General features: G+C 42.8%; 1 protein-coding gene across 2 annotated transcripts in view; it reads right to left on the bottom strand.

The window, feature by feature from the left end:
* LOC143283066 (sodium-coupled monocarboxylate transporter 1-like) overlaps positions 1 to 15,800 on the bottom strand; it is a 45,165-nt gene that overhangs the window by 24,897 nt on the left and 4,468 nt on the right. For both annotated transcript variants that reach the window (XM_076589094.1, XM_076589103.1), the window contains exons 3-5: positions 13,009 to 13,200; positions 4,937 to 5,002; positions 3,293 to 3,344 (exon numbers count right to left, since the gene is read on the bottom strand). In XM_076589094.1, coding sequence (XP_076445209.1) covers positions 3,293 to 3,344; positions 4,937 to 5,002; positions 13,009 to 13,200 — 310 coding nt within the window. The remainder of the gene's footprint in view (positions 1 to 3,292; positions 3,345 to 4,936; positions 5,003 to 13,008; positions 13,201 to 15,800) is intronic.

Below are 15,800 nucleotides of genomic sequence, written 5' to 3'. Positions count from 1 at the left end.
ACATTCTGACTCGTCCAGAAAGCGGTGCGTGATATCTTTTTGTGGGAAACACAAGACACGTCCGACATAATACGAAGCAGTGATTTTTTCAGCTTCACAGGTTTGGACTTCTCCTCAGACAGGTAGGACAGATCCATGACAGTGACCGGCAAAACGTTTATCTCACTGGTCACTAGCGTGTCTAGTTTGTGCATGGTGGCCTACAATCGGACTGGGCTGTCTCACTGTTACATGGGTATCCTTTTAAAGAAAACAGCTACCGATGATAAAAAAAAAAAGACCACACTGCCAACACTAACCTATCACCCCTTATCAACAGCGTGCCCATTTGTGTGTGTGTTTCTTTCTTTTTTCTCTCTCTCTTTTTCCCAAACACCTCAGAAGCCACTGCCAAGTTGCAGAGGGTTATATCGAGGACCCCAACAGGATCTTTGCCAAATTCCCATAAAACCACAAGCGTAGTCTTGACATTATTTTCAAGACAGTAAAACAGTTTATTGCCCCCAATGTACCTGTACGCAATCCAATACAAAAGCTCGCTTGTGCGTGCGTGCGCGCGCGCGCGCGAACGTGTGTGTGTGTGGGGGTGGGTGGGGGAACTTTTAAGCTCCTCTATGTGTGTGTTTGTGCGCGCGCGCATGTGTGTGTGTGTGTGTGTGTGTGTGTGTGTGTTTGGACTTTAAAGTTTCCGTTTGTGTATGTGTGTGTGTGTGCGTGTGCGTGCTTGAGTGTGCGCTCGTTATACACAAACACACACACACACACATATATATATATATATATGTGCACACACACACACACACACACACACACACACACAAGAGAATGTGGCTACTTAGCCGTCCACAGGTTACAGGTTAAAAATAACACCTCTGAATTTTCTTAATATCTTGTTGTCATGCATGCACACACAGTAGTACACTGTGGGTCGCTTCTGACTTGGTTCTGTTTTACTTACTGAAGAAGTGATTAAAGACAATTTCCTGGCTTTTAACTGTACATCAGAATTTATACACTTTGTTGAGTGTTCTTGTTGTTGTACGTTGTGAAGTATAGTTTGACCTCCCTGCCTCCCCCGAACACCCCACCAAAGAAAAACAAATAAAAAATTGCACGCAGGAAACATACGAAAAAAAAGGGGGTGGCGCTGTAGTGTAGCGACGCGCTCTCCCTAGGGAGAGTAGCCCGAATTTCACACAGATAAATCTGTTGTGATAAAAAGAAATACAAATACAACTATCTCTGATGGGAGGGGAGGGGTGGAGGAGGGGAGGGGAGGGGTGGGGGAGGGGAGCTCCAACCCGCGTTGGCTGGTTGGTTCATTGCGTGATCATATTATTTCCCCTTTGGTGTCTGTTCACGCACCCTTACCCCCACACTCAGCCAGCGAACAGGGACACCCAATGCCCCCCCTGGAAAATCCAAACCGTCTGCATTATAAAACGCCTCAGTAGGCCACTTGCTCAACTCTGAGGTACGATGTCTTCCATGTCAAGCTGACCTCGGTGCCGTGCTTAAACTTTTTGTTGTTGTTGTTGTTGAAAATCAGTCCATTATACACTTTTTTGGTAAGCTGTGGGCTTGCCTTCCCATTGGTGTACGTGTGTGTGTGTGTGTGTGTGTGTGTGTGTGTGTGTGTGTGTGCGCGCGCGCATGAAACAACCCAACATATGTTATGTGGATAAAACAGAAGATCAAATAAGTTTCGAGAAAACCAGGTGTCGTCATAAAAAAAAAGGAAAGAAAAAGTAGTAAACAAGCAAATGTTTTGCTACGACTTTGTTGCAAAGAAACACTGTAAGGCAACGGAGTTAACACAAGGATGGAGGATGGTTTCCTTTTTATTCAAAACGCCAGTGTAGAATTGACGAAAGAGGCACTACTGCCTTTGTTGACGCGCAACACATTGTGAGGACCACGGCCACGAAAACCACCACTGATGAGGTGGACGGCAAATGCCAGCACGGAAAACACCAGCGTGGAAATAGACGCTGGTGAATGTAAAGAGGAACGTGTTTTTGCTTCAGTTTTAGTCTTAACCCCTAGGCTGCCTGCATGACGAGATAACTCGTCATCGAAATATTCTGACTTTTCCCTGGTTTGCATTCACTTCCTTGGCAAAAATAGTGGTAGCTTTAGCCTGGGGAATCTCTCTAGATTCTATTCATAGCTAGAAACCCCATCTACGTCATGAAGCAGTCCTTTATTTGAACGTTTTGGTTGGGTCACTGTCCAAGTGTTTGCCTGACTTCTCTCCTCGCTCGCTCAACAAAATGTCGGACTGACGCCGTGCTCAAGACATGCGATCGTGACGAACTAAATCAACCATGATTTCTTTCTTTAGCTGATGCTCAGAAAGAATTGAAGCGTAAATTCGAAGGAGAAGATAGAGATGAACATTTATAGGACGATCTGATAGAAAATAAATGAATAATGAAGAGAGTGGCCACGATGTGACTGTCAGTGAGTGATGCCGGCTGTACAGATCTTAGCAGACGACAGATGACCGAATTAGCAGCAGAGCGATAGTCTTGGCACGCAGCCAACGCGGTCTGATGAGAACTGAATCAAGTGACCGTGTGAGAGGGGTGAGGAGTAGGGGGGTGGAGACTGAGGGGGCGTGGCCTCACATCCATCTTATCACTTGGAGAAGTCACAATGTATTGTGTATCTATCTCTTAAAAAAAAATATATATATTGTGGTTGTTCTAGTATGATTTTGTGTTTGCAGATATCCATTTGTCCAGAAAATATGATGTTTTTGTGCAAATTACCTGACTAATGTTTGTAATGAACAAGTTGAAAATGTGACAAAAAACAAAACACTGATTTCAAAACAACAGCATGTCACTAAAAATATATAAAATGGGAAAACAGCATGTGTTTTCTATTCTTTATTCATTTACCTTTCAGAAAATATATACTTTTATGGGTCTTTCTCCAATAACAAAGAGCACAGAATTTTTTGAAAATTTATACCCGTTTTTTGTGAAAAAACCCTGGCAAATAGATTTCACTTAAATCTTATTTTCCTGGCAGCGAAAGGGTTAAGGATGTGTCAAAGCGCGCGCGCGCGCACACACACACACAAACACACGCGTTTCTTTTACTTTTTTGTCAGGTAAATAGACGATTCACTCACCAACCAATCTTAGTGGCACAACCGTCAACAACAAAAACACCATCATCTAGAATAATGAAACGAACAACGACAATTGCAATATCACAATAGTGATGACGATGACGATGATGGTGCTGATGATGATGAACAAAACGACCTGAGCAATCTCACCTGCATTGAGCGCAAGTGATGGGGCATACAACACGATGGCCATGTACAGCATCTGGAGCAATCACATCAATGACACGATGTCAAGTAAATGATATGACTTTGTATACAGACTGTCTTACTTATCGACCCCTCACATCTAACTATAGAGCGTAGCATAAAGAGACTGTAACCAGAGCATATGTGTGTGTGTGTGTGTGTGTGTGTGTGTATCAAACTACCTTCGTTTCATTCAGTTTTAAGGTAATTTTTCATTATTGATTGTCGTAATTTTCGGAATAATAAACAGAAACAGCTACACCGCTATCTGTAGACGCACAATGCGGATAGATGTTAGACAAATTAATTGTAATGTGCGAAGACACCAACAAGAGCATTGCACATCACAATGGAGACATTGCAGATGAAAATAAAGAAATTTCACATGATTCTGAAGACAATGCAGAAAGTAATATAGACATTGCACTTGACATGAAAAATAATGCTGACGACAGTACAGACATTGCAAGCGATATCAATGCACATGATATTAAGAATAATATGGACGATTGTCAAGACATAGCACATGATATCAAGAACACTGCAGACGATTGTCAAGACATAGCACATGATATCAAGAACAATGCAGACGACAGTAAAAGACATAGCACATGATATCAAGAACAATGCAGACGATTGCAAAGACATAGCGCATGACATCAAGAACAACGGAGACGACAGAAAAGACACAGAACGTTATATCAAGAACGATGTAGACGATTGTCAAGACATTGCACATGATATTCAGAAAAATGCAGACGATTGTCAAGACATTGCACATGATATTCAGAAAAATGCAGACGATTGTCAAGACATTGTACATGATATTTAGAACAATGCAGACGATTGTCAAGACATTGTACATGATATTTAGAACAATGCAGACGATTGTCAAGACAGAGCCGATGATATTAAGAACAATGCAGACGGTTGTCAAGACAGAGCCGATGATATTAAGAACAATGCAGACGATTGTCAAGACAGAGTAAATGATATAAAGAACGATGTAGACGACAGTAAAGACATTGTACATGATATTAAGAACAATGCAGACGACAGTAAAGACATTGTACATGATCAATGCAGACGACAGTAAAGACATTGTACATGATATTAAGAACAATGCAGACGACAGTAAAGACATTGTACATGATATTAAGAACAATGCAGACGACAGTAAAGACATTGTACACGATATTAAGAACAATGCAGACGACAGGAAAGACATTGTACATGATATTAAGAACAATGCAGACGACAGTAAAGACATTGCAGAGCGCAGGAGGACGCTGGAGAAGGCAGTAGCTCTGCTACCACTGCAGACAACAATAACACAATGACAAACGACTTTCAGAAATATGCAGACACACTAATATCAAAGGAAAATGTAGACGGCCTCAGAACATTGCCCACCAAAGCAGATCATCCAGGAACATTGCAGGCGACAGAACACCGCATATGGCAGAAAGACGTCATTGCAGATGACAGCAGACAGAACACAAATGAGGGCAGCAAAACATTGATGACAGACAGACAACAATGGCATGACAAACGAAAGCGGAGACAGTGAAGGCTGAAGCATCAACAGCAGATGTTGACTGAACCTACCATCTGGACGACAAAGGTGATGGAGCCCGCTGTCCGCACCATCTTGCCAAACCGCCTCTCTAGGTACTGAAACAGGAGTGGACACACTGCACTGACCATTGGACAGACTGACCGAGTGATTAAATTAATAATTGGATTATTGCTATCAGAGTGACGAACTCACTGAATGATTGACTGACAGACAATGGCACACAACTTCACACCATTGCTCAACAGCACTTTCCCATCAACATGCATACAGTTAGTAAATGAGATGTGCTTATCTTGCTTGATATTTCTCTCAGTTTACCTCACTAATTTCTGGTCGCATTGACCGACTTTTCGTCCAATTTCACAAAAGTGGACACTGCCAGCGTACTGACTGACTGATCAATCTTAAACAACAAGACATGGGGGTGCGTTGTATGACTCTGAAATACAAAAAAGAACACTTCAAACAGCTACACTTGTTTGGTATGTGTGTTATGAATTCAAAGAGAATGCTAATAAATCCCGACTGCTGCCTTTGCACTGAACTGGATAAAAAAGATGGTGATGATTCATGTCTTCTCTGAGACACAATTCTGTTCTACCTCTACGCTCTTCAGTGTCTTTCTCCACATAGTTGCCTTCACATCTGCTGTCTTTTCTTCAATGCGATATTTTATGTTCCAACTCTTCTTGTTTGCAACGTATATTAACTGTCCAAGTAACTTTCCACTTTCTGTACCAGATCCGACGTTGTGCATTCTTAATGGGCACTAATTTAGCACATGAGTGTGAACAAGCACTTGTGGACAGCAATACAAATGCGCAGATTCCCGGACAATCACTAAAACCCTGAATTCATTTTCCTTCTCCCAGACTCCATCCAGCTTTATCATATTTGATTTAAGCCACGTCTCTTTCACATATATACATTTCCTAATTCACTTTCTTCATTGCGCTGTTTGCATGATTTGTTAAAAATGATCCCCCCCCCACCCCCCACCCCCGCAAAAAACAACATAAAAAAACAGAGAAATCAGTGAGCGCGCAAGAGAGAGAGAGAGAGAGAGAGAGAGAGAGAGAGAGAGAGAGACAGACAGACAGACAGACAGACAGACAGACAGGCTCAGACAGACGGAGACAGAGAAACAGGGGATGCAAAATATATCCACATCAGCTTATAGCGGCGTCTTTCCCCCTCTGATGACCATGTAACTAATACTTGGCTGTGATGGTTTACACGACAGCAGACATCAAGAAACAAACTGAAACCTGCAAGCGATACCTTGTTTACCTTTCCGAGTGATCTTCCCACCCCCACCCCCTCATCCTATGGAACAGGGTTTAAAAGACATTTTAACCCCTTGATTGCTGAACCTTGGTAAAATATCACTGTGGCTGCCGTTTTTATCTGCGATCCCTACCTTTTGTGCACTTTTTAATGATGTAATGGATTGTGCTGAACTAAGGTAATATAATCACAAAAGGAAGAAGTCAAGAACTCTATAGAATTGCGACGACATCCTGACCTGTAATCTCATTCTCAGTGAGTGAGGCGATAGCCCTCCACCGACGAACATACTAATCAGCAGCACTGAAGGGGTTAATACACAGGTAATAAGACGTTTGCCCAAGTGTGCACCTTGAATTCAAACGGAAGACACGCGACCTCCTGGGACTGTCTTGGGTGTTAACCGTGACACGAGCGTGAGGGGTACAGGTGGAAAACTGGTGCACAACCCTGCGGTTATCGTGTTCCTCTGTGACAGAACTAGTGGTGTGTAGAGAAATCAGAAGCGACAACTGTGAACAGACCTTTAGGCGTGTGTCCTCGACCTCAACGATTTTCAGTGCGGTTTGATTACCGTGCAAATGAAACATACCCAGTTATGAATTTAAAGATGCAGGAGGGAGGGTGTCTTTTTATTATATTGTTTTTACATTCAGAGACAGAGACATCACAAAGAAAACGAACTTGTGGTATTGACATGCTTATCAGAATATGATCATGTTAGCAAATCCTGAATCATTGATATCTGAAAAAAGGGAGAGACCAAACCATCATCCCGTGATAACATTCAACACTGTTTGCGTGTTGGTTTTTAAAAGCAAGTTGATAGCATCGAGTCGTTTTGTCAAAAAAAAAAAAAAAAAAAGAAAAAAAAAAAAAAAGAAGCTGTTCGGTTACTATATGCAAATGCCCTATATTGTTCACGCAATGAGCCTGTACCTGTAGTCACTCTAGACATTGTATTGCAAACGTACGACAGAAGTGCAGACCCCCTCCCTTTGGGATGACGGAGGCTCTTTTCAGACCCCCCCCCCCCACACACACACACTCCAGAATCTCAGTATCTCCTCCTTGTGGGAATCATGTGCTGGAAATTTCCCCTTTTCTTTCGCTCTCTTTGTATCTGACTTTTTTTTTTCTTTTTCTGTCTGTCATCTCTTCCTTTTTTATTTATTCAATTTCAGTTTCTCAAGGAGGCGTCACTGTGCTCGGACAAATCCATATGCGCTCCATCACATCTGCTAGGCAGATGCCTGACCAGCAGCATAACCCAACGCGCTTAGTCAGGCCTTGATTTATTTTGATTTTCTGCCTTGCTGGCCCATACTCCTGTATTTTCTTCTACAAATCCTTTGATTTTTAGGGGGGTCTCTTTTTGAATTTGATATTTGAGCACTCTTACCATGTTTTTTTTGTTTGTTTTTTTTTTTTGGGGCGGGGGGAGGGCGCTGTGGACGTACGTGGTGTCCGTTGTCAATTCTTTTAGTTTTGTATCCCTGTCATTTAATATAGTGTTGTTTATTAGGCATGTCGTATGTGCCTAATTGGCGGTGGATTGGGGGCCGCATGGGGGTTTGTTTTCGTTTTGTATTTCACAGATTCTACGGGACCAGTATTTACAGTCCTGGTGTGGCCCTGCATGGTCAGCTGGGCTATTGCTGTATTAGCAACACAAAATAAAAGAGAAAGGTGCAGACCTATGATTTCAACAGACTGTCGGATGCTATCACACTGTGTATATAAGGCAGGCGTGTGTACAGAATCGGGTCATAATATAGGCTGATGTTTGTACGAAGGCTGCCTGGCGGGCGTTTGTGTTTCTGTTTATTCAGTGCCGTGGCAAATCTCTCACCAAAGTGGGTATGAATGACAGCTGTCAGTCGGAACGCCAGTGAATCGGTTCTACAGTGAATGCTGAGCGGTATCTGCGGCGAGCCTTGGACAACGCGGCTGGGCTATCTTTTCAGTGACAAGCACAATAGTGTATTACCTGCTGGCTTCGCCTTTCAGGTTTAAAATGAATTAATATTACCCCGCACAGCAAGTGTACTTGGCAGATGCAAGGTTTATTCGTCCCACTGATTTCATGGTAGAGAAGACAGCTCTTACCGAAGAAAGAAAATCAGAGTGTAAGGCGAATGTCACCGTAAGAACCCACTATTTTCTTTTCCATTCTTCCTCACCCTTTTTTTCTTTCATTTCATTATTAAGAAATCACACTCATATTTAAATTCACTCAGTGATTTATATAGGACCGGGGAAAAAAGCTGGTAGTCCTGTAACAAGAGAAGACCGGTGTGGCGCCTGGAAATGAATTCAAGCACTGTTTTGACTCCACTGGAGTGGGCCCTGAAGCTCCCCCCCCCCCGGCCCCCCAGCGGAGTTGTTTCAGGGCAGTCCATGTTTTTGTGTGTTTTTGTTGTTGTTTTTTACCCCATGCCTGATATTAGCTCCAATCCCCTTTTCTACTGAGTTGTCTTAACTGCATTTATATTTTAAAGCATGCTGGGTTTTTTTGGTTTGTTTTTGTTTTTGATACCTTTTAAAGCGAATTGTTGCACTTGCAGTACAAGAGATGGGGCTTTACTTGAAGGGAGAGTCTTTCTCGACTGGCTCAAAAAGGCTCCATTTATATTTTTCGATTTCTTATTTTCCGGAAATGTTAAGGGGCAGTAGGATGATTTTGGAGTGTGTGTGTGTGTGTGTGTGTGTGTGTGTGCGCGCGCGCGAGCGAGCGAGCGCGTGAGTGTGTGTTGCCTTGTATTGTGTAGTGTTGTTATGTGTCCATGCACACGGGGTTTGCAGGTATAATTGTCTCGCACAAAAGTACGCCCTATGAATGCGGACTTCAACCAAGAACAAGTTTCCCCTTGATCGTTACAAAGGTGCAAAAGTGCATGAATGGCTGCGTGCTTTGCGCCCTCAACATCAATGGCCCGGAAACACTCCGTCCAGCTTTCAATTCCAGTGGTCTTTGTGAGCTGTCAACGCGCAGGACGCCACAGGTGTCCCTGTCAGGACCTCAGGACAACGTCAACTTTACTGGTATGTGTCACAGGTATTACATACTTCAGGTTGCCCCCCCCCCCACCCCCCAGGCCCCCACGCTCCCCGTCCAGCCTGCCTCCCCTCCTTCCCACGCCCGCCGTCCCCATCAGTTGACTCGCTTGTAGCGTTCTCAGCTGTATACATCGACGATGCTCGGCAAGTGGTCACCACAATGTTTGAAAGTTTAAGGCAAAAATCAGTTCTGTATTTTTTCGAGGGAAGTGAGAGTGGTAGAACTTTATGGCAGGAGTTTTCTTTTTTTTATGTATATATTTTTATTTGTGCAGTGCAGTTTTAATTATTTCGTGCAATGTTCAGACGGAACTCACACGCACACACAGAAACTTTTTATTTTATTTTATTTATTTATTTTTTTTACCAGATAGCTTTCTATCAACCAATTTTTTTCTCTACGTAATACCTTATATCTGAAAAGTGCATACACGTGCACCAACCCCTACCCTCCCTGCTGTAAATATACATGCAGAAAAATGAATTCGATTTTGTTTCTCAGATACAAACGAAATCACTGTCGACCATGCACGTAGGCCCTTAAACAGGGTAGTCGGGTAATTTCATTGTCATAAATATTCAATTAGATGAATAAAGCATTAGTGAATATTCATAGACCAAACAGGAATGGCCAATCTTTCAATGCAAAAGAGAACAAACCATCTTAATACTCCTGATATCATTACTGCTGAAGACTGAATCTCAGTGACCTACGAAAGGGAGAAAACACTGGAGAACATTTGGAAAAGCTGAGACTGGTGTCTCGTGGTCTGTAAAACTGGGTCAACTTGCATTGCTCACGGAATACCTAATAAATCCGGCTGACATAAATTAAAGACGATCAAAACAGCTTTGTACGTGGGAGGCATGCAGAAGAATAGTGTTTGAGTTATCTATGATATTCTTCAATATCTTTACAAGAAGGGTTTTCGCCCGGCGTGCTAATTTCAATTGATTTTTAAAAAAAACAAACATTTTTTTTATAAAGGCGTTGGATTTGGTTACATAAAAAAAGTTTTGAAATAGGCTATTTGGTTTGGGAGATAATTATGTTAACGGACCACCACATTTTACAGGAATATCGAAGCATATGTTATGGTGATGATGTACGTCCTTTGGATTCGAAAATGACCATGGCTTCAAATATTAGACAGAAGATCGGTGGCTGTGGGTCCGGAAGTGACTGATGTAAAGGTAAATGCAAAAACAACATCGTTCATGGTAAATGCTTTCTGGACAACTTTTGAAAATTAGGCTGAGGAGAATTTGGACAATGAACAGGATCACAAAATGTCTCAAAAGTCCTGTAGCCTACCTTTTTTTTTTTTCTAATGTTCTGACAATATCACAACAGATCCTGCAATTGATATAATTTCGTATATATATATATATATATAGCTGCATATATCATGACACACACCTACCCCGGACCTCGCGGAGGTACAAAATTGAAACACACAATGCCAACAGTTGCCAAAACGTTATCATACTTGATGCTGTATGGTAATATAAACTTTTTTGGGGGGGTAGATGGAAATCCTTCATGTCTCCTCCTCTTCTCTCTCCCCTTCCTTTCCAGTTAGACAAAAACACGCTGTGTTAAATGCTTAATGGTAAGTGTTATCAAGTGTTGTCTTCTGTGCACAGAGTGAAAATACAATGCTTTGAAAATGAGTCATGTCAAAAATAACAGAGAGAGAGAGAGAGAGAGAGAGAGAGAGAAGTTTGAAAACTCCCCGTTTATTGCCCAGCCAACCGTGACTGCCCCGGGCGACATAAGATAATGGAATGTGTATAATGGGATACGTTGGCTAACTTGTACAAACATACGTATCCGTTCCGAGACGTAAGGCAATAGAAAAGGGGTTTTGTTAATATCTTGTCGTGCCTAAAGGTGATTATAGACGTTTTATCAAAACGTTAATTTTCACATGTTGTCGTTTAAATGGTAGAAAAGGAGTGTTAAATGTAATATGTAATGTGAGACTTATATTCAAGAAAGAATGATACAGGTGTGTGCGTGTGCGTGTGCGTGTGCGTGTGCGCGTGTGTGTAACATGAAACATCGATAAAGGCATTTGAAGCTGTTAAGCGCGCGCACACACACACACTCTCTCTCTCTGTCTCCCTGCCTCCTTCAAACCCGCGCATGCACTCACCCATAAGCCTTCACAAAAACCCGCACGCACACACACACACACACAGAGCTAAATTCACTCAGAAGTGAAGCAGTCGTCAATTTGCACGCGGAAGCAGACCAGCAGCCGTGTACGTGACAGTTCATGACTGTATCAGCCTCAGACAGATGCTCGTGGGAGTGTGTGCTTGCACTCTTCTAACTTTGACACTGCTGAGTTCAAAGGCATGTAAAACAACTGCCAGTGTTTTGTGTAATACGTACTTGTATTTGTTACGATTCAGATCTGTGAATATTTCGTATATAATTTTTCTTGTGGAAGGTGAGGTAACAACATCCATATAATATAGAATTGGGACAACCTGGCCATCAAAAAGTCAAGAACCCCCCCCTCCCCCACCCCGCCAAAAAAACAACCTGTTTGACAAGTTCAATTGAGTTTTAAATATATTCATGAAACGGTTTGTGCACTTTTGTTAAATAACAGCGGCAAATGATTCTACCCCTCAAACGAGTGGATGAATTTTAATATCCATTTTTCTGTGATTCATATTTTCATTTGTCGTTTTCTCCCATATTTTCATTTGTTGTCCCCCTGCCCCCCCCCCCCCTTTTTTTTTTTGACGATTGATCAACTTTGATTAAAAAAAAAAAAAACAAATTCGTTTTAGATGAGATTCAGTGACAGCTCAGGTCTTACCGATAATGTATGTAAATTGTTCAGCTCAGTCTGCGGACCATTTGGGCAAGATGAAAGTTCAGTCAAGTTCTTGGGACGTTTCATAAACCTCGCGGATTTTTTAGTGTCCCAAATGCAATGTCATCGGTAAACATAAACAAAAACAGTTCAGCTTCAAACGTGGTTTTGCTGGAACCCATGTCTGCCGTGATTGATACAATACGAATCATCAACTTAATAAGAAATGATAATATTGTTGGCATGCTGATTCAGCCCTAGCTGACACTCTAAACAAGTCATGTCTTTCACAACACCATTTAACAGCTGTATATTGCATGTCGTGTTGAAAGCATTTTTTCCCCTTTACCACTCAGCAAGATGTTCCGGAACATAATTATGCCTCTTCAGTGTATCGAAATTTTTCCGGAGTCATCGGAAGCTACATAAACTTCTCCGCTTTCAGCGCACCGTTACGGTCTTTGCAACGGATCTTTGCAAATAACTTCTGTGGTTTCCTGCAGGCCGCTATACTTCTTTGTATGACTACCTGTGATTTTCCGTGGGCTGTTTTTTAATTTTATTTTATTTTATGGGGATCCTGCTTATTTGATGGAAATAAATGGCGTGAACGAACAAGCAAGGTTATTTTCGGAGAGCCTGTTTATTTGATGGAAATAAATGGCGTGAACGAACAAGCAAGGTTATTTTCGGAGAGCCTGTTTATTTGATGGAAATAAATGGCGTGAACGAACAAGCAAGGTTATTTTCGTAGAGCCTGTTTATTTCATGGAAATAAATGACGTGAACGAAGAAGCAAGGTTTTTTCGGGGAGCCTGTTTATTTGATTGAAATGAATTATGTGAATGAACAAGCAAAATAAACAAATACAATACAGAAACAGACATGCATGCATAAAGACAAGACAGAAGGGAACTGACCTCATAGACACTGGTGATACGCAGGCGGTAGAAGATGGGGATGTAGATGTGAGCCGCTCCCGCCATGACCAGGAGGTAGCCGATGCCGATGTAGAAGTAGATGGTGGAGTACAGGTACATCTCCACAGGCGTGCCTAGCAGGGTGATGGCCGACATGAAGCTGGCCAGCAGCGACAGCATCACCGGTGCTACCTGGTGCACGGATAGCAACGTCACCGTACGTGTACATGTGTGTGTGCGCATGTGCGTGTGCGTGCGTGCGTGCGTGTGTGTGTGTGTGTGTGTATTGAAAATCCAGGATAATAGTACAGTTATATTATGTTTAAAGAGAATAAAAATGCAACAACACTCTAGGAAATAATGTGGTGCAAATTGTTCATCAGCTCGGGTTGCTGAGGTAAATCTGTACGGTCTTTCTGCGTGTTTGAGGAAAGTGGCATTATACCCAGACAACATTTCTCTGATGAGTACGAGGTAGATTTTGATTCTGGAACGCAGATGAGTCAGGTTGGAGGACTTGCCGTCTGATGTGTTGAGCACACCCCCTGTGGAAATGGCAAAGGAAGATGTCAAACAATATGAGGGATCAAATGCAACCCTGCTTTACTCCGTTGATAATGTTGACCGAGTCTTACGTTTCTTCATCGAAGCAAACTGTACCCTGCATGTTGCTGTGATAGAATACGATCAAAATAACAGTTTGCGGGGACAGTTTTTTTAGTTTTAGAAGCTTGAACATCCAACTCTTGCTGACAAGATCGAAGGCCTTGTTGAAGTCAACAAATAGCAAGTATAGAGGTTTCATTTTTTCTTGAAACTGTCTGACTGAGAAAACCATGCTACTGTAGATCTTCCCGATGGGAAGCTACACTTGGATTGTGGATCAACACATACAACCTGGTTTCGTGTTCTAGAGAGGACTCAAGCACAGGCCTTTCTAATGACACTCAGAAGGGAGATGCCATGGCACCATGTTCGTTGCGTTTGCTGCGGTCACCTTTGTTTTTGAACAAGGTTACTATTTTGACACCGCTTGACAAGCAGACAGATGCTGTATTGTCTCTCTTTGAGGGAAGTATTATCGGCCATTCTGGTTTCCCGCAGAGCAGCAAAATCCATTTTCAGCCTCTGGAACTGAGCATCTGTTACAGCCATTCAATGAGATGCATCGATCTGTTGAATGTTGAGAAGCTGGCGAAAACTGCTCTGACGTTCTACTTCCAATGCCACGTGTTGGTACTTCCTTTGTTCAATTTGCTTTGCCAAACACTCCTGTTACAGTCTAGTTGTTGTTGAATGTTTTCCTCTCAACACTGTGCACTCAGTGAAGCAGACAAGTTGTGGAGGGTTAGTACCTAACTGATCGGGGATGGAGGGAGGGCGCTGCAAGTCCGATTCGCATATTCTTGTTTCACCTACTCTTTGATCGTGTCGCCGCCCTAAATGGTCTTTTGAGAGTTTGACTCTATTCTGTTTCGTCTACAATCTCTCTCTCTCTCTCTCTCTCTCTCTCTCTCACACACACACACACACATACACGTGCGCACGCGACCCACAAATGTTTGTGCACAGACAACACGATCAGCTTGGATGAACGCTGTTAATTCTCTACGGTCTTGAGACATTGAGGGTACTTCCATGGAAGTGATTTCCGAGCGACACAATTAATAATAAGTTCAGTGTTGAATAACGCTTTGTCATTGCCCAAAGCAAAAGAGGTAGACGCATTTTGCTGTGTCAAAGTTACCGACACAGAGACCAGACCGTGAACGAAGAAAGTGAGCTTTCAAAACATCCACACGCGCGTGCACGCACAACACACAGAGGCAAGTGTGTAGATGAAATGGAAACAGGCCAACTGGGATCACCAACTTAGTGATTAACAAATCGGAAACAGGCGAAACGGGAATATGCGAATCGGGAATATGCGAAACTGGACGACAATGGTCAGGAGATGGCGGGCAGAAGCTGACCATTGGAACTCGATAATCCCTCTCGCCATCGGAGACAACCCATGGCGTTGTAATCGACACACTGAGTTATGACCTACAACCCGCAACTTCCGCTTCCTGTGCTGTGCCGATGCTTTTTCTTTTTCTTTCTTTCTTTTTGTTGCTGTTGTTAGGGCGGGGATGGAATGCTCTCTCCATGCATGTTGCCGATAGGATTCACAGGACAGCGTTATACCATGCATCAGCACTTGTGTTGGAGTTGCCGGCAGAATGTCAGTTCTGCCCTCCATTCACCGCTTGAGTCTGCACTTCTAACTTTCTGTCTGGGTTTGTTTCCTGAGGGTTTTCTTCTTCTTTCCGTGATACCCACCATTACAAGAACGACTTCACAAACATGCTTTGAAAATAAAAGGAGGGAGTGGGAGAGGAGAGGGGGGTTTGAATCCTTCACAGACAGCAAATGGGGGTAATTTCAATCTGAAAGGAAAGTGCCTATGGTTATGCCTCACATGGTTCGAGCTTTGTCCCCATTGAACTCGTCAGATGTGATCGACGAGATAAACAATTCTTGGATACTGCAGGTGATGTGGCTTTCATTTACATTGATTGCATCTATGACGTGTGTGTGTGTGTGTGTGTGTGTGTGTGTGTGTGTGTGTGTGCGCGCGCGCGCGCGCGCAACCGAGCAGTGTTTGTGGAAGGAGATGGAGGTGAGAGAATATAATATATCTATGTGTGTGTGCTTGAGCGCGTGACGTATGTTGAGGTGGTAAACTGGGGGTACACAAAGAACAGCGCTCGATCTCTCAATCTCTCTCTCTCTCTCTCCTATGTACATAT

This window comes from Babylonia areolata, chromosome 1 (assembly GCF_041734735.1).
Source record: "Babylonia areolata isolate BAREFJ2019XMU chromosome 1, ASM4173473v1, whole genome shotgun sequence".
NCBI classification, from domain to species: domain Eukaryota; kingdom Metazoa; phylum Mollusca; class Gastropoda; order Neogastropoda; family Buccinidae; genus Babylonia; species Babylonia areolata.
The sequence above is the reverse complement of the archived record's forward strand: the minus strand, read 5'-3'. Positions and strand labels throughout refer to the sequence as shown.